The following is a 21,288-nucleotide window of genomic DNA, read 5'->3' on the forward strand; positions in this document are numbered from 1 at the left end:
CATGTGACATGAAAGTACACTGAATATGTCTGTTGTGTGTCTAGCTTGTAATAATACTATTCGGGACTATGAATCAGGAGAGAAATTTGAAAAACAACAGACATACTGTAAATAGTTTATTAAGAAATCAAATAACGTGATATTACTCATTTTCTTGAGAACGTAATCTTGCACTGGCATTTGTCACACGTATGGAAAGTTGTTGAGCTCGTTCAACAATAGTTTTGCGCTTTTTACTACTTACACCGTGAGCAATTTCAGCACAGAATTTTCGGTTTTGCATCATTAGAACTTCCAATTCCTGTAAACCCAGAGAAAACAAAAATTTAACTATGAATGAAACAATTAAATTCTCCTTTTATAAGTAATTATCTTCAGTTTAGATTGTTTTCATAAAATTAAAAATTATTTTATTTAAAATATTTTATAAACAATGTCCTTTTTTAATAAAAGAAAAAGTATTCTGTGGTTTTATGTACTTATTGGTATGTAAAAACAAGAAGGAATTATAGTATATGTACTACTGCACAGAAATATGAAACCATAATAATGTTCATAACTTTGTTACAAGTATAATTATGGATAATCATGGTCATTTAGCTGGGCAAAAATGTGGTCACTTATGTGGGCACTACTGTATACACATCATCCACAACTAAAGGATTAAAAACTTAATTGTTGTTCTTACCTTGACATTATGTACCAAAACTTTTCTAAAACCAGTGGGTAGCATATGACGTGTTTTCTTATTACTTCCGTAACCAATATTGGGCATCAAATATTGACCCTTGAAGCGCCTACGAACTCTGTTGTCAATACCTTTTGGTTTACGCCAGTTTCTCTGAAATATTGTTTTACAAAATATATGTATGCGCTTGCAATAACTTTAACGAAGAAGGTATTAAAACTGACAAACGACAATAAACAATATAGTAAATACCACACCTTTAGTTTGCTGTAACGGTCACTCTGATGCCGAATAAACTTCTTAGTTCTTTTTTTGACAATTGTCGGCCTATACACCGGTCGAATAGCCATTTTGATTTTTGTATGATACTACAAAACTGGAACTGAAATCACAAAAATAATGTAAATTATTCATTTATGAAACAAGCTTATTGACAACTACACATTTCTATCGCACACTGTTTTATTTGTATAACTGTGACGTTATATTATTTCCAAAAAATATAAGTCATGTCGTTTCGTTTTATTTCTTTAAATTAAGTTGTCGTGCGTATATTTTACACCACACGAACGATTTTTGTTAATAATACAGATTTTCCATAACATCACGTACCGTCCCTCGTTACCCACCAGGCAGAAAAGGTTATGTGAAACAAAATCACCAGGTTTGGCGTGTTTTTTGGGCATGCGTACCAGGGACCAGACTCTGGTCACCAGAGTAATGGCTAGGGGAACTCCGATATTTCTAGATATTACGAAAAATTTATTTCAGAGCAATTCGCATCTGATGGCTCATAATACATTTTTAAATATTTTATAATAACGTAAAGTAACATAACTCTAGCTGACATTTTTTCTTCTTGCATGTTGATAATATAGAATTATTAATAATTCTTTTATGTTACAGATTTATCCACATACTGTTCACAGGATGAAAAAGAGTTACTTATTTATTTTCTGAGAAATAAATTATTTTGTATTAGTTTTGAACATTGATTTCTCGTGGCAAACTATAAAGTGAAATAAGAAAGAAAAAATTAAATACTTAAAACACTTCTCAATTGATTATTTACAATTTTATATTATATAGAGAGAATTATCTAAATTCTAGCGAAATCCAATATATTTCTACGTTGCTTTTAGCGTTATCAATTAGAGAAACTCTAGACTCAAATATTGTTATACATTTTTTATCCCGAAAAATACTAACACAAGTACATTATTCAAGCTATAATAAATATTGTAAATTGAATAAAAACAATGAAATTTTTAAAGAGTATTTAATAATAGCGTTTCTAATAGATTCGTTTCTATTTCGTCATGAATAGCCAATGAAACATAACTAGTGGACATCTAGATACAACATACTGCTGCCCACACTGGTCTGCTGAAGTCTGCTCTATCTTTCTGTCAAACGAAAGCGTTCCTTGATGTATTTATATAGTGAGTGAAAAGAGTAAATGAATATGTAAATGTGACGTGAAATGTCTTTACCGGGACTTTTCGGTTAAGATATTCGGAAAGATGTAACATATGCAGGTAAAAGATATTTATACGATTAGGTTTCCGTGCGATATGACATTTCCAACGTGTACGAAATTCAAAGCATTAACAGTTATACTTTTTCCAAAGTACAGTATCATAGAGATTAAGTGTACCATGTTTACCGTAACTTGTTCCGCATGACTAGCAGAAATTGTGAATATCCTTTGCTTTTAATTTCCCGTGACTAATTGAAGATGTGCAAATTTTGAAAGACGATCACAGGATATGTTATACGCCTTACGATAATTATACTACACATTTATACGCATTTTAATGCTTTTGATATATACAGTTTTAAAGTTAAAGAACAATTTTAAATACACCAATTTTATTTACAACGATATACTGAGATCGTTGAAAACAGAAACTGTATAAATTTAACAAAATATTTCTCATTGACAAAAAATTGTGTCAGATGTCTGGGTTTCGTTCGACACACTTTCCCCGTTATCGCGGTAATGCTTTTATTTTTTAAGAAAAAATGCTTTGTTAAAGATATCGAAATTATTTTTATATCTTCATCTTCATTTCTTTTTTAATGATTTCCGTTTAGTCTTAATAAAAATTCAGAATGAATGCTAAAAGTAAAATTTCACAAAAGACATATGTATCTGGTCAAACAAGAAGATAAAAATGTTTCTGTTAATCGTATAAGTCGTAACAAATCGCAACATTTGTAAAAAATAATGGACATTAAACTAGAAATTATATATAATACTATTTCACCTATTTTTTCCTTTAATAATTCAATTTATGTCTGTTCTGTTAACATTTCGATCTTATTCTTATTTACAGCATTATAAAGAGATACGACTGATTGGTACTATGTTTTAAAAAATGCCATCTGAGGTTAATGTTAACGATACAGCTTTCGGGAAAGAAAATGGAGGAGATGAATCTGAAGAACAATCCGTTGCATTATTAACAGTTAGCACATCGAATCAGGAATCTCCAGCTACGGTGAAACATGTGGAAACAAATGCTATAAGAAATAATAACAAAGCGTTTACATCTAGTACTCAAGATGATTTTATAGAACAAACTGAGAATGCTTCTTTACCGTTAGATACAAATTATATGCCAACTGAAAATGGTTTGCAAGCGGAAGCATCTTCTTGCGAAAGGGAAGTAACCGACAAAATATGTAGCACTAGTACATTAAACTCCCTCGAAGAACAAAACTCGTGTCATAAATCAAAATGTAATAAAGAAAATGCAAATTTGAAAGCTGTTGCTTGTACGTCTGCATCGGTCGATGAAATTGAAGATAATAGTAATGAAATTACTCAAAACTCGAGTCAAAGGCTTACATCATTGTCTCATAAAAATTTAACGAGGAAAAAGTGCTTTTTAGCTAATGCAGAAAATAGTACCGGAAGGATAGCAAGTATTTCAGAACAATTACCTTTATCCTCCAGAAATATGATTAGGAAGAAACAGTTTTTTAGCAAAGATTTACAGTCAAATAGTACAGAATCTCAGTATGAACAAAATACGAGAGACCAACATAATAATGACGATAATGCATTTAGTGATATTAGGGATTCATGTATAAAGGATTGTAGTTTACCCTTGGAAAGTTTAGCTTCGTGTAGTTTCGATCGGTCACAGTTTCAAAGCACTTCAACGAACGAAGCACATAGTAATATCATCAATGAGCATAAACCGTTAAGTTTAGCAGAAAATAATAATAAGAGTATATGTGAAAGTTTAAGTAAACTGAATGAAGCTGGTAGTTCGTTTTCACATGTATCTAAAAGTGTGCCAAAATCTCAGAACACTTTGGCAGACTTAGTGCATTGCAATGATATTACAAGAAAACCGTTTAAACTGCCAATTTTAGAAAATATACATGAAACTGCCAGTGCACGACAAATTGAATTCGAAGACAATGCTGTAGCACTTTTGGAACCATCCTCTACTAAACAAGTTCGCTTAGAAGAAGCCCATGGTATAGAAATAGAACCACATCGTTCTTCGAATAGTAGTGATGCAAGTAATTCTGATACAGAATCACAGCAAGCAGTTCTAGGTCATAACGGGACCAAAAAGGTATAGTTAAATAACAGTAACAATAATAAATTTAGCTCATTGTCGTTATTTTTTCATGTATTTATAATTAAAGTTATTTTCTATTAAATCAAACAACTTCGAATATTTGATATATTGAAATTAATGTGTTATTTTCACACTTTTATGTATGCATGTGCAGTGTAATTTTGACTGCAAAATTTTTAACAGATCAGTATTACACTCCTTCGAACGTATAAATTAAAATTCAGATCCAACAGTACTGTGGCAATTGTACATACTAATTGCTTTCAACATGTATATTTATAAAGTATATTTCGCTTCAGAGGTCATGTGATACAAATGGTGTCGTAACAAAAGAAGGCGTGGAATATTATCAGTTGTGGCGGAGCACAGGGGGCTTTTCATCTCCTGAACGTTTATACGAAACATTGTATCCAAGTCCTCCACCGCTTCCACCACGGACAACGCACAAACTTTTACACAGAAGTAATGCTGGTCCACCAGAATTACCTAAAAGACATCTGCAAAAATACCCTGCACCCTTGCACCCTGAAGATTGTTTTGAATTTGAAATTGTAGATGTTGACGAAGCTTCTAATTCAAAGGTAATTTTATAGAATATATGTATGTATTGCAGGAAACTGATAAGACAGGTAATATATTTTTACTTAAAATTCAACATCTTTTTTTAATTATGAATACAGTGGGTCCTCGAGTTACTCGATTTCGTAGATATGCGGTTATGCTTTCACTTACGTTTTTGCACGTATTTTGTATGCGTTTTCCTTATATTTATAATATCAATTAAAAATGAAAAATTGTAAATTTCCTATAAATTAACGAAGCAATAAATATGTAATATAATATTTTAGTCGCGGACAGCTGTTACAAAAAGTATAGCATTATTAAGTTCACCAAGAGCACACAGGCCTTTAGAAAGACCGGAAACCGGGTTAACAAATCAGCTAGAATGTCCACCAACGCCTACACACCGCCCAAAACCATTGCGTCCATTACCGATGTGCCAAACATCAAACGTACCATTGTCCTCCGAAGAACCCCTGCCTCCGTGTAAGATAATAAAACTCTATTCTAAAATTGTTCTACAAAGGAAAGAAATTTATATTAATTGAATTGTTATCGGTAGCATGGGAAGCAAGAATCGATAGTCATGGTCGAGTATTTTACATAGATCATATTAATCGTACCACGACTTGGCAGAGGCCCACATTAACAACGCGTAACACCGGTTGCGACCTACGAAGACAGCAATTAGATAGACGATATCAAAGCGTTCGTCGAACTATTTCTCGACCAGACAATATCGATCGTGAACCGACTAGCTCGCAGCACGCGAATGGAAATAACTTTACGAATGCCGAACGAGGAAATGAACGATCCGAAAGAAACGAATCCGAACCATTCGACATTAATACGAGTCCTCCAGTATTATTTTTAACGAGACCCGACTTCTTCACGGAATTACATACGAACGCGGAGGCAATGGAATTATATAATCGCAATCCCAGTCTAAAACACATGATTAACAGGGTCAGAAGAGATACAGCAGTTTTTCCAAGATATGAACACAATAGGGATTTGGTTGCATTGATAAATTTCTTTGCTGATCCGGTTAAAGAGCTTCCAAGAGGCTACGAATCAAAGCTTGATAGAACAGGCAAAGTAAATATGTTCAATTTTCTATTACTAATATTATTGGGAAAATGATCCTTCCGAGAATGGAACATCGTTTAAACATATTAATATAATTTCAGAGATTCTTTATTTGTCACGCTAGAAAAGCCACATCTTTCATTGACCCAAGATTGCCTACCGAAGCAGCACATGCACGAACGTTATTAGATGAAGCACCGATGCCACCGCCCAGACCACAACAGTCAGCTATTACAACTACGCCTGATATACCTGTTGCTTATAACGACAAAGTTGTTGCCTTTTTACGTCAACCAAATATAATGGATATATTGAAGGAGAGACACTCGGCGCTTGGACAAAATATTGCGCTTCGAGAGAAAGTTAATACAATACGAATCGAAGGCAGTACCGCTTTACAACGATTGGGGCATGATGTGCCCTTAGCTCTATTGCTAAGGTATACAATCATATTTTAATGCAACGAGGAATGCAAAAGTATTAATACATTGGTTTCATTATTGTAGCTTATTTGAGCAAGAAATTATGTCGTACGTACCTGGAAACGTGGGTAGATCTCCGCTAGGTAGTCCCCATGCTTCACCTGGCTTAACGAGAGCTTCTGCTAGAGCCCCGGCTCCATACAGAAGAGACTTTGAAGCTAAACTTAGAACGTTTTACAGGAAATTAGAAAGTAAAGGCTATGGACAAGGTCCAGGGAAATTAAAGTAAGTTTACATTGATGTAACAAGCATAATGATATTATGAGACATTTAAAATAGATCATTCGAATAACTAGCCCACCTAGTCCGATATTTCTTGGTTTCAAATGAAGGCAAAAAGTAAGCAAGTTGCTCAGATGGCCTATTTTACATGTCTCGACCTATAGATTCGCTTAAATTATATACTTTTGCATTTCTTGTTTTGCTTAGATTACATATTAGAAGAGAGCATCTTTTGGAGGACGCTTTTACTCGCATTATGGCTGCTTCAAAGAAAGATTTGCAGAAAGGCAAGTTAGTAGTTATGTTTGACCACGAAGAAGGTTTAGATTACGGTGGACCGTCTCGCGAATTTTTCTTTCACCTGTCGCGTGAACTATTTAATCCTTACTATGGATTGTTCGAGTATTCTGCTAACGACACTTACACCGTGCAAGTGTCGCCAATGTCAGCTTTCGTAGACAATTACCACGATTGGTTCAGATTCTCAGGCAGAGTTTTGGGTTTGGCGTTGGTTCATCAATACCTGCTTGACGCTTTTTTCACGCGACCATTTTATAAAGCTCTTCTGAGAATACCGGCAAGCCTGAGCGATTTGGAAAGTTTGGATCAAGAATTTCATCAAAGTTTAATGTGGATCAAGGAGAAAGACATAAGCATAGAGCCATTGGAATTAACTTTCTCCGTTACGGAGGAGCTCTTGGGTCGCGTGGCTGAACGCGAATTAAAGCCGGGTGGTAGAAATATCGCTGTTACCGAGAAAAATAAAAAGGAATATCTCGAGAGAGTTGTACGCTGGCGACTTGAACGCGGCGTTGCGGAACAAACGGAATCCTTGGTCCGTGGATTTTATGAAGTTGTAGATCCACGATTAGTATCAGTTTTTGATGCACGAGAATTGGAGTTGGTAATAGCCGGAGCGGCTGAAATTGATCTTAACGATTGGAGAACGCACACAGAATATAGGAGTGGTTATCACGATGCACACCCGGTAGTCGAATGGTTTTGGAGTAGTATAAGTCGATTTACTAATGAACAAAGATTGAGGCTATTGCAATTTGTTACTGGAACGTCAAGCATTCCATATGAAGGATTCGCAGCTTTGCGTGGATCAACAGGACCACGAAAATTTTGCATTGAAAAATGGGGAAGGCCAAATAGTTTGCCCAGGTATGCAAGATTTTACTTTAACAGTAAGAAAACTATAATTTTCCAATGCTTCTACTAACGTTATCATACAAACTCGTTTTGTTATTGAAACTACTTTGCCTGCCAAATAATACTATTTTTTAAACAAAGTATGTTTTCAGAGCTCATACATGCTTTAATCGCTTGGATCTTCCACCATATCCTACGCCTGAGATTTTGTATGAAAAGCTTTTATTGGCCGTAGAAGAAACAAATACCTTTGGAATAGAATAAAATGAATCGTTTACTTGATTACAGCAGATATAATAACGTAACAAGAGCATTGGTGCTTCGTGTTACTCGAAGCATCATTACGGATTTAAAGGTATATTTGGTCATGTATTCTATTCTTCAGAAACTCGTAATTGGATTTTTAAGATTACTACAATCAAAACTGTATCAAAATGTAAATATCTAGAAGAAAAACAGTTGCGCATATTTTGAAAATTTTAAATATTGTATACATGTTGCTGTAATCTATTTATATTGAATCTAAACGATAATCCGCGCACTACACGTCTTGTATAGAGATAAGAGATTTAATACATTATGCAAAAATATTTCGATACGAATATATACAATTTCTTTTTCGTTTCAAATTTCTATGATTATAGAGCTTGTTGAAAAATCATTATAGATAAAGTAGAGAGAAGAAAAAAGAAGTCAACTTTGAATTGATACAAAATACGAGACTTATTTAGCGTGATTTATACAAGAGCCTCTTTTCTTCACATTTTACAAAAATACTCTTATAACTTTTTAATGAAAATTAAAAAATATGAACAATGCATTTCATAAAAATATATAGTGCAGTTATATTAGTAATTTATTCTATGGTCTATTTAGTTCATAGGTATGATGATCATTTCTAGTCTATATTTTTAAATATTAAATTCGCAGCTATTTTTCTAATGTTTCCAGACATTCCATGTCAATTTACTTAATATTGTCCTAATCGGTTTAACAGATCACACAAAGTACTAGGAAAAATGTTTATAAGACGAGGAAAGTTTTACTGCACATTTTGGAATATCTTTTCATGGGATATTAATTATGTTTTATAAACGTTTCTCCGCAATGTATGTTTTACATAGTTTAAACTCCGGGTCAAGTAGAAATTTGATTAAATGTTTGTAAAATGTCCAGAAAACCTGTCAATGAATACACAACGAAAGTATGGATAGCATATGAAGAATATAAAGTCAATGAAAGTAATGATAATGATAATAATTAAATTATTATTTAACTATTGATTTCGCGTTTAGTATTAATGTAGACACTTTGCAGAATTATATTTGGTGTGTAGAGCATGTTTTGCAATTTGTGTGTATACGATTCTTTAAAAACAATTGTAATAAGAAAGATATGTTAACGAGATACCGTGACATCATTACTTGAAGAATTTATGAACACTTAGATGCTCCTAAGGATTATTCTACCTTTTAAAATTCAATCTTGCTTCAGCAATTCATTGCGTGAAAAAATTGTAATCCATTTAATTGTTTCTTATCCGTAAAAAGAAAAAAAACATGTACGAAATATAAAATATGCGCAGGTTCCTGACAATGTGTGAGAGATAAGAATAATGTCACTTTGTTTATATTATCTCTAAATTACATCGAAGAATAACCATTTTACATCCAAGAGAATATATTTATTGAATATCTAACGAAATTTGCATCAAAGAATTAAACGTATGTAATTATTGGCAAATTTAACCGTTATCTATATTGTGTTCGGCAATATATAATTTCTACTTAAAAAGAATTTCAAATTACGATCTTCGTTCTACATGACGATAACGATAACGATATCGTTAAATAACAATAATAATATCAAAGTAGTGATAGTAACATTATTTATTAAACGAGAATACTAATATTATGTGATTGTTGAAAATAAGTTGCACTTTATATTGTCTGTAAACTAGTCATGTAGCATAGCAAAACGGTAGAATTTAGTATGTACTGTACATGATGCAGGCATGTTAATCTTAGGTAACACAATATTTACAATGAACCATGACTGTGTGAGAGCATTCTTTACTTTATTGTTAAAGAAAATAAAATGTGCCTCTTTTGTTATGTTACATTAAACATTGTTGTTCCCCACTTTTATTCGCCGAATTTCTTTTATTTAATTATAGAACAGCTACAATAATTATAATTTGTAAAAACGGTAAGATAAATCAGAGTTCCATGTGGGAGAAAAAGTATCTCTCGAAAAGTTTAATTCAATTATGTTTATACAATTATTTAAAAATATACAAATAGCTTTATGATTGTACGATGATACGCGTATATTTCGTTATTTAAAATCGGGAATTACATAACACGTTGAACACAACAATTTTCGTTCGAATTGTATTTTCTTTGATTATCCGTTGATCCAAAAGTATACATATATATTTTTTTTTTTTATGTATGTATATATAACAACTTTATTATAGGAAAGACACGAAATCAAGCCAATGATTGATAATTCTGAAAAATGTACAAACTTCGTATAAGTTTCGAAGTCGCAAATAAGTTATATCTTATGTCTTTTAAAAGATAGTAAAACTTGTTTCTTCTTTTTCCTTGCACGTATTTTCTAGTAATCCGCGATGACCCGAGTTGTGTACAGTATCAAAGAATTTATAAAATTAAAACAAACGTTGTGAAAATTAAAATCATTTAAAACGCATTTTAATTAAAAAATTGTATGGTAAATATCTCATCTCCATATGGTTGGGCAGTAAAAACTCTGTGAAATCAATAAATGTAAGGTTATGAAGGTCATTGCAGGACGTAAAAACAAAAACAAAGTAAGACGGCCCAATTGGTACTTAAATTGGAATAAAATTTATAATTATAAATTATGTTTCCAAAATATTTTTCATTGTATTTATTATGTACCAAATTTATTGCGGCTTCAAATTTCCCTCCGAAGGACATTTTTTGTTTACGCAAAATACGTATTTTTAATATAAGAAACTGTTTACCTCTTCGTAAACATAGGTATTTTTTCACGAACTTGTTATTGCGTATTATATCGGTACAGATTTCGCATAATTGACTAACCGTAGCTTTAATCATCAAAGTCATTATCTTAAACAGTTCTGACTTCACATTCGAGGTTAAAAAATGATCTATTGTTTGATCAGTCATGACAGATTATAATAATATTAAATTTCAGATTTTAATTTCTTAATTTCTAAAGGAATAAATTAAACTTAATTCCCAGACTGGAAAATCAAATGATTTTACGATTCTTAATGCAAAAGAATCATAATATTCTGAATCGACAAAATTATATTAGAAAATTAAAGGCAGAAAACCGTGAATTCGCTTCGTATTCAATTTGCAAGAAATAAAATACATATAACTTGGAGAAAATAGCAAAAAATGAACGTGCATTGCCCTCTGGTAGAGTGATTGGAAATTAATTTGTAGCGATTTGGTATTCAAATGATAAGGAACTTAAAGGCTAGGCAGTTGTTCACTATTTCTTCATATTAAACTGATTGTATATTTAAAACTTAAATCGAAATAATTTTAGTTCCAAGTCTTTGCTTGAAATATAATCCCGTTAAAGGTGAAATTTGAGTGAGCTAAATTTAAAAACATTTGTTCGGAAAGAGTAGTTCCAATCAAGATAGCGTTCTAGTTCGATTCTTAAAAAGGAGTTTCAGCGGTACATGTTTCCATTAAACAGGTAATATGAAAGAAAGTGATATAAGAAACAACACCCACGCATGTTACAGCCCTGACAGCGTATGATATCCGTCGACAATGGTGTATCGAGTGCGCAAGCAAGCGAATCAAGACTGGCACGGTAGGGCAGTCAGCGCACGCGCGCGCACGTTTACTTGGTTGCGTTTGCGTTAAACTTTGTCTAGACTCTCTCATCGATTGCTTTTTAGAAAACCAAGTATAAGGAAAATACTTGTTCCGGGTTTAGTTTCCGCACTAGTAATGTATTTCGAAGTAAAATAGTCGCGAATAAACCCATCGTCCATGTTTCTTGGCCGATTTGCGAATAAGTACAGTCGGCGATTCTCACCTTTGCACAGGCAAATCAGCCTAGCCGCAAAATCATCGAGCAACGGCAGCCATCTTTGCTGGCTCCGAAACGGGCTGTGGTTTGTGACAGAGAGACGGTAGTGGTTTTTCATGCGGTTCACGCGACCATACCGTCGCCTATGCACTCTACGAAAATTCGGGAATCGTTTTTAAGTGTGGCGAACAAGGAGAAGTAAGAAACTCGTGTCACGAATCCGGGCTACCAAAATATGGCAATGGAGACGCCGAGGGAGCGTGAGATTGCCGCGGAGGACAGTATCAAGGTAGTCTGTAGGTTTCGACCTTTAAACGACTCCGAGGAAAAGGCTGGCTCTAAGTTTATCGTCAAATTCCCTTCCGGCGGCGAAGAAAATTGCATCTCGATCGGGGTATGTTTTCTACACGTCATTGTCTTTTTTAGTTATCATGCTCGTTAACCGTCGAGCTTACGTATGATGTCACCGTGCTCAGCTGACAGCTGCTCCCGGTTCTCCTCTACATAGTGTCGTATCTGCGAACCGCATGCCATGCTTTTAACACCCGATTAATAACTTTTTTTTAATGACATTCGATGACTCACATTTATTATTCCCGATAAAATCGATTTTGTTCTGACTTCGTCGTTCCTCGGTCCCATCAACGATTTTCTTGCGTTGACGCAACGCTATTTAGACGGCTCAATTTAAATTCAACCCCGAAATGAATACACTTTCGTGCTATTGAATCACGAAGATAGTGGATTGTTTTTTTCTTTTCTTTTTTTTTCTTCTGGTAAACCTATCCTCTGCGTTTTAAAGTATCGTTGTCGTGTTCGATTAAAAAATATTTAATCAACTTTGAATTCGTTATATGTTAATTTAATCATTGAGTTACAAATTTTTTTATAATTACCCTGATTGCACAAAACTTTTAGAAAGATAGTACCATGCCCATGCAATTTTTCTACATACTTTTGTATTATACGTTTTATCAGTATTACTTTTTACGAAAATGTACAGAGATTATTATCAAATTGTTTTAATTGATAACGAAGCATTAATTAATTGTCAATTTTATGTTCTAGCACCTTTAAATTTAGATAAAAATGCAATTTTATAATTGTTTATAATTATTGTTAAAAGTGTTAATTAATGTTTATTGAAAATTATTAATAATAATATATATGTAATTTATTATTTGTATGTAATAATTCAAATTAGCTGAACTACTATTTCCAGTATTTAAATTTTTAATTTTTAAGTAAAATATCTATGAAATATAATGTCCTGCGCGAAAGCTCTTTAATCTTCTTTGATGCTTAGAAAAGGTATTGCCATTGTTTCAAGTGGTTCACAAGACAAAGCATCAGTGAATACAATTGTTTCCCTTTTTCCTATAGTCTTCCTGGTATCTAAAATAGATTTAAAGGAATATGTGCACGATATATAAATTTTCCTTATGTAATTTACATTTAATACCAATTGTTTCAGAATGAAAATTTCATTAAGATCGAGTATCATACTGCATCCTGTTTCAAATTTATAAATATTTATTAAGATAGAATTATAATATCTAAATATTATTTCAGGGAAAAGTATATCTTTTTGACAAAGTATTTAAACCAAATGCTACTCAAGACAAAGTATACAATGAAGCAGCTAGATCAATTGTCACAGATGTGTTGGCAGGGTACAATGGCACTATTTTTGCATATGGTCAAACATCTTCAGGTAAATAAGAATTTATATTAATTATTGATAACAAGCCTATGTATCTGTGTACAATTATAATAGTTAAGAAAAGTATAGAAATAGAAAATATTTGAGAAGGTTTTACTCAAGTGTATTATGTACAAATAGGAAAAACGCACACAATGGAAGGAGTTATCGGAGATAAAAATAAACAGGGTATTATTCCCAGGATTGTTAATGACATTTTCAATCACATCTATGCCATGGAAGAAAATTTGGAATTTCACATCAAGGTATCATATTTTGAAATTTATATGGATAAAATCAGGGATCTCCTTGATGGTAAGAATTTATTGTATACTATATTGATATGCAATAAAATTATGTCATGTAATTCACACTCATAGTTCAATTTATCCGAGTTTACCATTACTCCTTTTGTATTTTCAGTGTCTAAGGTAAATTTAAGTGTACACGAAGATAAGAATCGGGTTCCATTTGTAAAAGGTGCAACAGAACGCTTTGTATCTAGTCCTGAAGAAGTGTTTGAAGTTATAGAGGAAGGAAAATCGAATAGGCATATTGCTGTAACTAATATGAACGAACACAGTTCGCGTTCTCATTCTGTATTCTTAATAAACGTGAAACAAGAAAACTTGGAAAATCAGAAGAAGCTTTCTGGAAAATTATATCTCGTTGATTTGGCTGGTTCGGAGAAGGTCGGTTATCTATTCGATTAAATTTTAATCTTGCTTTTATTTTTCAATATTCTATATAAATTTCATGTTCGCGTTATATTTTAGGTTTCTAAAACAGGAGCAGAAGGCACTGTGTTGGACGAAGCAAAGAATATTAATAAATCGTTATCAGCGCTTGGAAATGTAATTTCAGCTTTAGCCGACGGAAATAAAACTCACATTCCTTATCGTGATTCTAAGTTAACTCGAATTTTACAAGAATCTCTTGGTGGAAATGCTAGAACTACGATTATTATTTGTTGTTCGCCAGCTAGTTTTAACGAGTCGGAAACAAAATCAACCTTGGACTTTGGTAATATAAAAATTCTATAATTTTTAGTTATAAAAACTTTATCTCGTGTATTTTGTCAGGTAAACGTGCTAAGACTATCAAGAATGTTGTTTGCGTCAATGAGGAATTGACGGCCGAAGAATGGAAATCTCGCTATGAGAGAGAAAAAGAAAAGGCAGCTAGGTTGAAAGGAAAAGTTGAGAAATTGGAGGCTGAATTATCACGCTGGCGACAGGGTGAAACAGTTATTCCAGAGGAGCAAGTTAATTTGGTTGAAGTGCCAGATGTTGTAACGCCAATCAATATATCCATTGAAGGTGATTGTATAATTTAATTCGTACAAAAAAATATATATTAAATGTTACTTATAATATACATTATTCCTAGGTAAACTTGACGATGGTCCGATGCCAGCTACTCCCGGTGGTAGTCTGATGGCTGGTTCCTTATCCAACGAGGAGAGGCAAAAACTAGAAGAGGAACGCGAAAGACTTTATCAACAATTGGATGACAAGGATGAGGAGATTAACCAACAATCGCAATACGTTGAAAAGTTAAAAGAACAAATGGAAGAACAGGAGGAATTAATTGCCAGTGCAAGACGGGATTATGAACATCTTCATAAAGAAATGCTCCGAATACAGCAAGAAAATGAATGTGCTAAGGAAGAAGTCAAAGAAGTTCTGCAAGCGCTGGAAGAACTAGCAGTTAACTATGACCAAAAATCTCAAGAGGTACTGTTATCTTAATAATTAATTCACTGTACTATTTGTGTTGAAAAATGTACAGATATTATTATACAATTACATGTTTGCACATACAGATTGAAGTGAAAAATAAAGAACATGAAGCTTTAGCAGAGGAACTTGTAGCAAAACAAACAACACTGAACATCACTACTTCCGAATTACAACAATTACGAGACATGTCCGCCCATCAGAGAAAACGGATTGCAGAAATGTTAGCAAACTTCTTGAAAGATTTGGCTGAAATTGGAGTTGCTATTGGCGGCGATGAAAATCTGAAGGTGAGTAAATATTGTGAAACATATTTACGTAGATAAAATGTGGATATATTAAAAGTATCATGTTTCATAGGTTACGCCGGAAAGCAATGGTAAACTCGAAGAAGAATTCACAGTAGCAAGACTCTTCATTAGCAAAATGAAATCAGAGGTGAAGAATTTAGTGCAGCGTTGCCAAGGATTAGAAAGTTTCCAAGTAGACTGTAACAAGAAAGTAAGTGTTCGATTTCGTATTCTTTTAATTCACAACGTTTCGTTTATACATTATGATGCTTGTTCGTATATTTTAGGTTGCCGAATATGAAAAAGACTTGGCCGATTGTCGTTTACTGATATCGCAACACGAAGCTCGTACGCAGACATTGATAGAATCAATGAAAGTAGCGGAGGCACGGAAACGTGCGTTGGAAGAGGATGTCGATGCTTTGCACGAATATTGCGCTAAGCTGAAAGCTGCGGAGCAAGTACAAGCTGTTACGAATAAAGAAAAAGCAGAGGAAAAGGAGGCGGCAACAAAGATGAGAGTGGCACTGGAAGAACAAATGGATCAATTACGGGACGCTCATCAGAAACAGGTAAAATCATAACTATACCAAAATATGTAATTAACTTGTTAATGGCATTAAATTTTACCGTTAACTTTGAATAACATTTACAGGTCGCTGCACTCAGGGACGAATTATCTGAAAAGCAAGATTTAATCAACGAACTCAAACATTTGAATCAGAAATTCATGTTAGCACACCAACAAATGCAAGCCGATTACGAACGACTGAATCAAGAAGAAGCCAATAAGTCCATTAAACTGCAAGAGCTAATATTGCTTAACGAACGTCGGGAACAAGTATGTGTAAATTTGTTTCGAAAATGCACTGGAATAATTGTAAAAAGAAGATCCAGCTCTGCTATTGCTTGATTCTTTACAGGCTCGAAAGGATCTCAAAGGTTTAGAGGAAACAGTAGCCAAAGAACTTCAAACGTTGCACAATCTGCGTAAATTATTCGTTCAGGATCTTCAAACTAGAATAAAGAAAACTATGAACGCAGAAGATAATGAAGATGACGGTGGATCGCTTACGCAGAAGCAAAAGATTTCGTTCCTGGAAAATAATTTAGATCAGCTTACTAAGGTATGTATTTGCTATTATATAAATTTTGTTTCTTTGGGTGTTCTCTGTATGTATATTTGTACACGTTAAACGCGAGAAACTACTGGACCGATTTGGATAAAACTTTCACCGCTAGGTAGTTTATTCTTCCAGTTTGAACGTAGTTCATATAGAATTACTCTACCATGCCAAGACAGGAGAGTAAATGATAATACTGGGTATACATATTGTTTTTTTTTTACTATTTCTATATTGAAGGCGAAATGCTAGATAAGGTGTAAAGTGTAAAACAAAAAAATATTGAGCATAAACTGTAAACTAGCAGGGTACTAGATTGAAACTCGACGAAGAGGGCTTTCTTTGGGGGATCTATCGATTGGTACGTAATCAGTTCAATTTGGTTCGAGGGCCGTTTATATATACTTATTCGACTATGTTCTTTCATCGAAATCGGTATAGTAGTTTCTGAAATAATAAATTTTTATTAATCACTTAAATTGATCGGAAGTAAAAGCTAATTTAATGTAATCATAAATAACGGTGTACAAAACTTAAGTGTTCGAACCTTAAAGCTAAGTTTTAAAGTTTGAATCTGTAAACTTACATATAAAACTCAAGCCTCGAGCTAAAATATTCTAGCAATTACGGATTAAGCAGAGGTACGAGCTCTGAGAATCTGAAACATGAAATCTATTTCAATAACACTGGTTATACATACCCGTTACGATCTGATATTTCTTCCAGGCTGAATCTGATGGGAAATATATGTTTCTGTTGCTAATAGGTTCACAAGCAACTCGTGAGGGATAACGCTGATCTTCGTTGCGAGTTACCCAAGCTTGAGAAGAGATTGCGGGCTACAATGGAGCGTGTGAAAGCTCTCGAGACAGCATTGCGAGATGCGAAAGAAGGTGCGATGCGGGATCGTAAACGCTATCAGTTCGAGGTAGATAGAATCAAGGAAGCTGTGAGACAGAAGAGTCTGGCCCGTCGCGGACCTAGTGCACAGATTGCTAAGCCAATTAGAGCTGGTCAGCACCACATAACTAATGTTAGCGTTATTAGAACAGGAAATCGTGGTAAGTAGAGTTTTGTTCTGAAATAACCTACTCGGGACCGATCAAGATTGCAATAACTTTGAATATGTACATTTCATTTGTATACAACTCTTTTTTTTTGTAGATGCACGAAATCATGGGTTTGTTCGATTTTAAATGAAAAGAATAGATCCGAGATGCTCTACATTTTAGAGTAAGTGGATCGTTTGATCTGTTTAATCTTTCGCCCATCAGTTTCACTCAATTAATGACTGATAACAGTTATTAAAAAATTTGTACTGTTCCTTATATATAGTATATACATATATAAGGAACTGTACAAATTTTTGTTTATATATATATATTGAAAAAAAATAGTAATTATTGAAAAATGAACAAACCTCGCGACGATTTTAATTTATATATATATATTTTTTTTTTTTTATTTATTAAAAAAATAATAAGTTTTAATTAATCGATGTTTTCATGTTTTTATTTAGATATGGGTAACAACGTACAGTGATCGTGAGCATAATGCCAAACCCTTTACTTTTACAGCAAAAGAATGCAAGAACAAATTCTGCAATGAAATGAAAAGATTTTCAGAGACTCAAATAAATGTTACAATTATAATAGTAAGGGCAATAGACGTAATATATCCGCAAGGAGCACCGCCAGTTCTTTTTATTTGTCTCGATACAAGCATGTGCTTAGTTATATTCAAATAAGTCCATTAAGTTATGAAGTTAGCGCTGCATGTCCTATCGACTTGTAAATAATTAATTTTTATAAATTATTTAATTTAATATCATGCACGATAAATAATGGTGAATGTCTATCAAATAATCCACGCGAAGGCCTCTTGTAGAAAATATTACAATTGTTTCTATTCGAATTTTCTACTATTGTATCCTATTTAAAATATTTGACCATCTCTAAAAAGGCACATTGATTCCACTTATCGCAAGATAACGAATAAACTTTTCGGTTTTACTCTAATATAATTTGACCTACTTGTCCGCAGTCGTTTAATCGAATCTGCTACGGACATGAAAATTTGTGAACAAACGAGGCAGTACTATTTAAGATTTGGTAGGTATCGCTAATGTAAGATGCGATTGGACATGCGGCCTGGAGAAAATTGTAGAAATGATCGTGGCTTATAAGTATTTATAATTATAAGAATTCTCTCCATTGCTATTAACAAAGTCGCGACGACAGATAACTCCCAGACCTTCCTAGAAGGCTCGCTTAACCGTGAGTTAAGTTTGTTGGCTTTTCTATCTATTATTAAGGTCCAAGAACCAATGGCGTTACGAGAGAATGTTTTCGACAGAACAATTTCATCCCAACTTTCATTCATGTTTACTTTATTAATTATAGTCCAGTTTTTCAGTGCATCGATCTTTATATAATCATCTAATTTAAATTAATTTATTATCGCTTATTCTTGTTTATATCAGAGGCTTTTATACTACAATTTAAAGCTCGCAGCCCAACGAAATTGGTCTGTAGAAAAGTCTTTTTGTCGTAGGTAAACAAATTTAGTTTACGTTTCTTCGTTATTGAGCGTTGTGCTCAGAAGTTACCTAAATGTATACTGTACGTCTAATTGTGAGCTATTGCACAGGTCTGCTTAAGTTCCTAAAACCTGTTGCGGGCCACCGATGATATTCGCTCACAATACATATTTCTTTGAGTACATCGTACACACAAGTGCATTTGTTTTTAATAAACTCTGTTCTCTATCCATATTTCTCGATAATTAATGCTTTTTCAATATGTACTTTTTACATACTTTTTGTAATTACTGTACTTATGGTTCTCATAGAAATTTGCGAGCCACGCGTATTTGATGTATTGATCTAGAGCAGGTGAATTCTAAACGTTTATTAATCTAAGGCAAATGTTTCTGTAAGCTGTGCGCAACAAAATACCTGTTCATTTTGCGATATACCGGAATCTTGTTACGCTCAGACATTTTATGGTATTTAGGAAACAAAAATTTACGTTTTCTCGATGAATCATTCTTTTTCTTTATGAATAACGACCGAAAGAAATCATGTTCCCGCGTGACATCGTTTATTGTCATTTTCCGTTTTATTAACTTTTTGTGATATCGAGGGTGAAATTGTGTTTGCTAATATGCAAAGACAAGTGCGTGGTGCATAATGAATGCAATTATTACTGAAATATTCTTGTCAAATGTATGTAAATATAACCGTACCCCATTACATTAGTTTGGCAAATCAACAAAACAATCTACGCAAAATGCTCTACTCGTAAAAGGCTACATATATGTATTTATCGCAAAATACACGTAATATTAACGTTTTAATGCCTTAATGATCTTTAAAATATTGTCATACAATAATGTATTTTTCATTCTACTGTGCAAATAAGGTAATAACGTGTCTGCTGAATTTTGGATCATGGTTCAACAAATTCTTTTTTTTTTGTCAACCTACTGAATCGTGAAGTAAAATATCAGCATAGCCAATTCTTTGATTGTGAGTTTACGGGCATCGGCCATTCTTTCTTATGAAATATTTATTTTTATAGAGTATTATCAAGGCATTATTGACTCTTTCAATGTGGATAAACAAGCAAAGTTTAAGATACTTATCGACCATATAATATATTTGTCTTATGATTAAAATATAGTAAAAACGATGACAGTTATTCAAATAAATCAGTCCACAGCGTATTACGTATTAACATAAATCTAAATTACTTATATTTTCTTCGACTGACGTATCTGTTCGTTTTGTTTTCGTGATTTCCATCATTCGATTCTGTGATTTAAAGAGACGGAACAGAGCTTGATATAATTTGATAAATTTTAATGTATTGAAAATTTCTCGAAAACTCAAAACGTTCATTGAGAAAGTCCTTTTAATCGGAAATTTCCGATATATACATGAAAAAAAAAAAAAAAAAGAACAGTAAGAACATCAGAGTTATTATTATTTTCGTAATACATCAAGCATGTTTAAAATTATAATGAAAAAAAGTTGTAGTTGACATGTATTCACACACAAAAAAAAACAAAAACAAGAATCACTGTTAAAGAGGAGGTTGGTCTATAACTGCTGCGGTTTTTTTTTGTAAACTGTATGAAATATGCGAACGTGAAGGAAATAAATAAGTTGACAGATGTAGATATTCGTTTTATTGTTTTTGCAACATGCCGAAAATGTAACAAACGTATGTGGCCAATTTATATTTTCTTGCACTGTTTTATTCAAGAAATTATTGCGTGCCTCATGAGTACACTCATCGACATCGAATTAGACTTCATATTGTATGAATAACAAGCATTAAGAAAATTTATTGCAATCTAATGATGTATAGCAAGATCTATTTGTATCAAAGTAGGTTTGCTATAAAAATGCAATGCAAATAATAAAAAAATTCTTTTTCATCGCAATGTTTTGTGTCCACGTTACAACAATATGTATATTCTTTCAAGTCCTTGATCAAATTCAGATCTACCTCATCTGATGCAGAAAATAGAATGAAATAAGAGTTCGAAAAATTTTCTTAG

The 21,288-nt window shown here is 33.1% G+C and overlaps 3 protein-coding genes across 8 annotated transcripts; 2 read left to right on the forward strand and 1 right to left on the reverse strand.

Annotated features, from left to right (window-relative positions):
* Positions 1 to 101: 101 nt before the first annotated feature.
* Positions 102 to 1,411, reverse strand: LOC122404863 (60S ribosomal protein L32). Its single transcript, XM_043409174.1, has 4 exons — positions 1,301 to 1,411; positions 946 to 1,070; positions 689 to 841; positions 102 to 301 (listed from the first exon to the last, which is right to left on the reverse strand). The coding sequence occupies exons 2-4, from the start codon at positions 1,036 to 1,038 to the stop codon at positions 143 to 145; spliced, it is 405 nt and encodes a 134-aa protein (XP_043265109.1). The 5' UTR covers positions 1,039 to 1,070; positions 1,301 to 1,411; the 3' UTR covers positions 102 to 142.
* A 659-nt stretch (positions 1,412 to 2,070) lies between these two features.
* On the forward strand, positions 2,071 to 9,933 carry LOC122404860 (E3 ubiquitin-protein ligase HECW2). 4 transcript variants are annotated; one of them, XM_043409167.1, is made up of 9 exons: positions 2,071 to 2,226; positions 3,028 to 4,284; positions 4,590 to 4,871; positions 5,139 to 5,337; positions 5,414 to 5,949; positions 6,042 to 6,379; positions 6,447 to 6,647; positions 6,852 to 7,811; positions 8,088 to 9,933. In XM_043409167.1, the coding sequence occupies exons 2-9, from the start codon at positions 3,070 to 3,072 to the stop codon at positions 8,245 to 8,247; spliced, it is 3,891 nt and encodes a 1,296-aa protein (XP_043265102.1). In that variant the 5' UTR covers positions 2,071 to 2,226; positions 3,028 to 3,069; the 3' UTR covers positions 8,248 to 9,933. The 4 variants fall into 4 exon arrangements, with proteins under 4 accessions (XP_043265102.1, XP_043265105.1, XP_043265104.1 ...); XM_043409170.1 differs by having other exon boundaries at positions 7,941 to 8,220; XM_043409169.1 differs by having other exon boundaries at positions 7,952 to 8,220.
* A 1,745-nt stretch (positions 9,934 to 11,678) lies between these two features.
* On the forward strand, positions 11,679 to 20,693 carry LOC122404861 (kinesin heavy chain). 3 transcript variants are annotated; one of them, XM_043409172.1, is made up of 15 exons: positions 11,681 to 12,261; positions 13,440 to 13,581; positions 13,711 to 13,884; positions 13,993 to 14,261; positions 14,346 to 14,592; positions 14,652 to 14,888; positions 14,959 to 15,305; positions 15,395 to 15,598; positions 15,669 to 15,809; positions 15,886 to 16,170; positions 16,254 to 16,439; positions 16,522 to 16,725; positions 17,489 to 17,783; positions 17,887 to 17,955; positions 18,242 to 18,437. In XM_043409172.1, the coding sequence occupies exons 1-14, from the start codon at positions 12,103 to 12,105 to the stop codon at positions 17,916 to 17,918; spliced, it is 2,922 nt and encodes a 973-aa protein (XP_043265107.1). In that variant the 5' UTR covers positions 11,681 to 12,102; the 3' UTR covers positions 17,919 to 17,955; positions 18,242 to 18,437. The 3 variants fall into 3 exon arrangements, with proteins under 3 accessions (XP_043265106.1, XP_043265107.1, XP_043265108.1); XM_043409171.1 differs by lacking the exon at positions 17,887 to 17,955 and having other exon boundaries at positions 11,679 to 12,261; positions 18,300 to 20,693; XM_043409173.1 differs by lacking the exon at positions 17,887 to 17,955 and having other exon boundaries at positions 11,683 to 12,261; positions 18,242 to 18,436.
* Positions 20,694 to 21,288: the final 595 nt, after the last annotated feature.

The sequence above is a fragment of the Colletes gigas genome, unplaced genomic scaffold (assembly GCF_013123115.1).
Source record: "Colletes gigas isolate AHSC1104 unplaced genomic scaffold, ASM1312311v1 Colletes_gigas_Sc00003, whole genome shotgun sequence".
Lineage (NCBI taxonomy): Eukaryota > Metazoa > Arthropoda > Insecta > Hymenoptera > Colletidae > Colletes > Colletes gigas.

Bases quoted from the DNA above. Each gene is read 5' to 3' on its own strand.
- LOC122404861 (XM_043409171.1), top strand. From the start codon at position 12,103: ATGGCAATGGAGACGCCGAGGGAGCGTGAGATTGCCGCGGAGGACAGT. The intron at 15,810-15,885 runs GTAAGTGTTCGA...CGTATATTTTAG, and splicing joins AAGTAGACTGTAACAAGAAA to GTTGCCGAATATGAAAAAGA. The intron at 16,171-16,253 runs GTAAAATCATAA...TAACATTTACAG, and splicing joins GGGACGCTCATCAGAAACAG to GTCGCTGCACTCAGGGACGA.
- LOC122404863 (XM_043409174.1), bottom strand. From the start codon at position 1,038: ATGGCTATTCGACCGGTGTATAGGCCGACAATTGTCAAAAAAAGAACT. The intron at 842-945 runs GTGTGGTATTTA...ACAATATTTCAG, and splicing joins ACCGTTACAGCAAACTAAAG to AGAAACTGGCGTAAACCAAA. The intron at 302-688 runs GTAAGAACAACA...CTGGGTTTACAG, and splicing joins TTTTGGTACATAATGTCAAG to GAATTGGAAGTTCTAATGAT.
- LOC122404860 (XM_043409167.1), top strand. From the start codon at position 3,070: ATGCCATCTGAGGTTAATGTTAACGATACAGCTTTCGGGAAAGAAAAT. The intron at 4,285-4,589 runs GTATAGTTAAAT...ATTTCGCTTCAG, and splicing joins GTCATAACGGGACCAAAAAG to AGGTCATGTGATACAAATGG. The intron at 4,872-5,138 runs GTAATTTTATAG...ATAATATTTTAG, and splicing joins ACGAAGCTTCTAATTCAAAG to TCGCGGACAGCTGTTACAAA.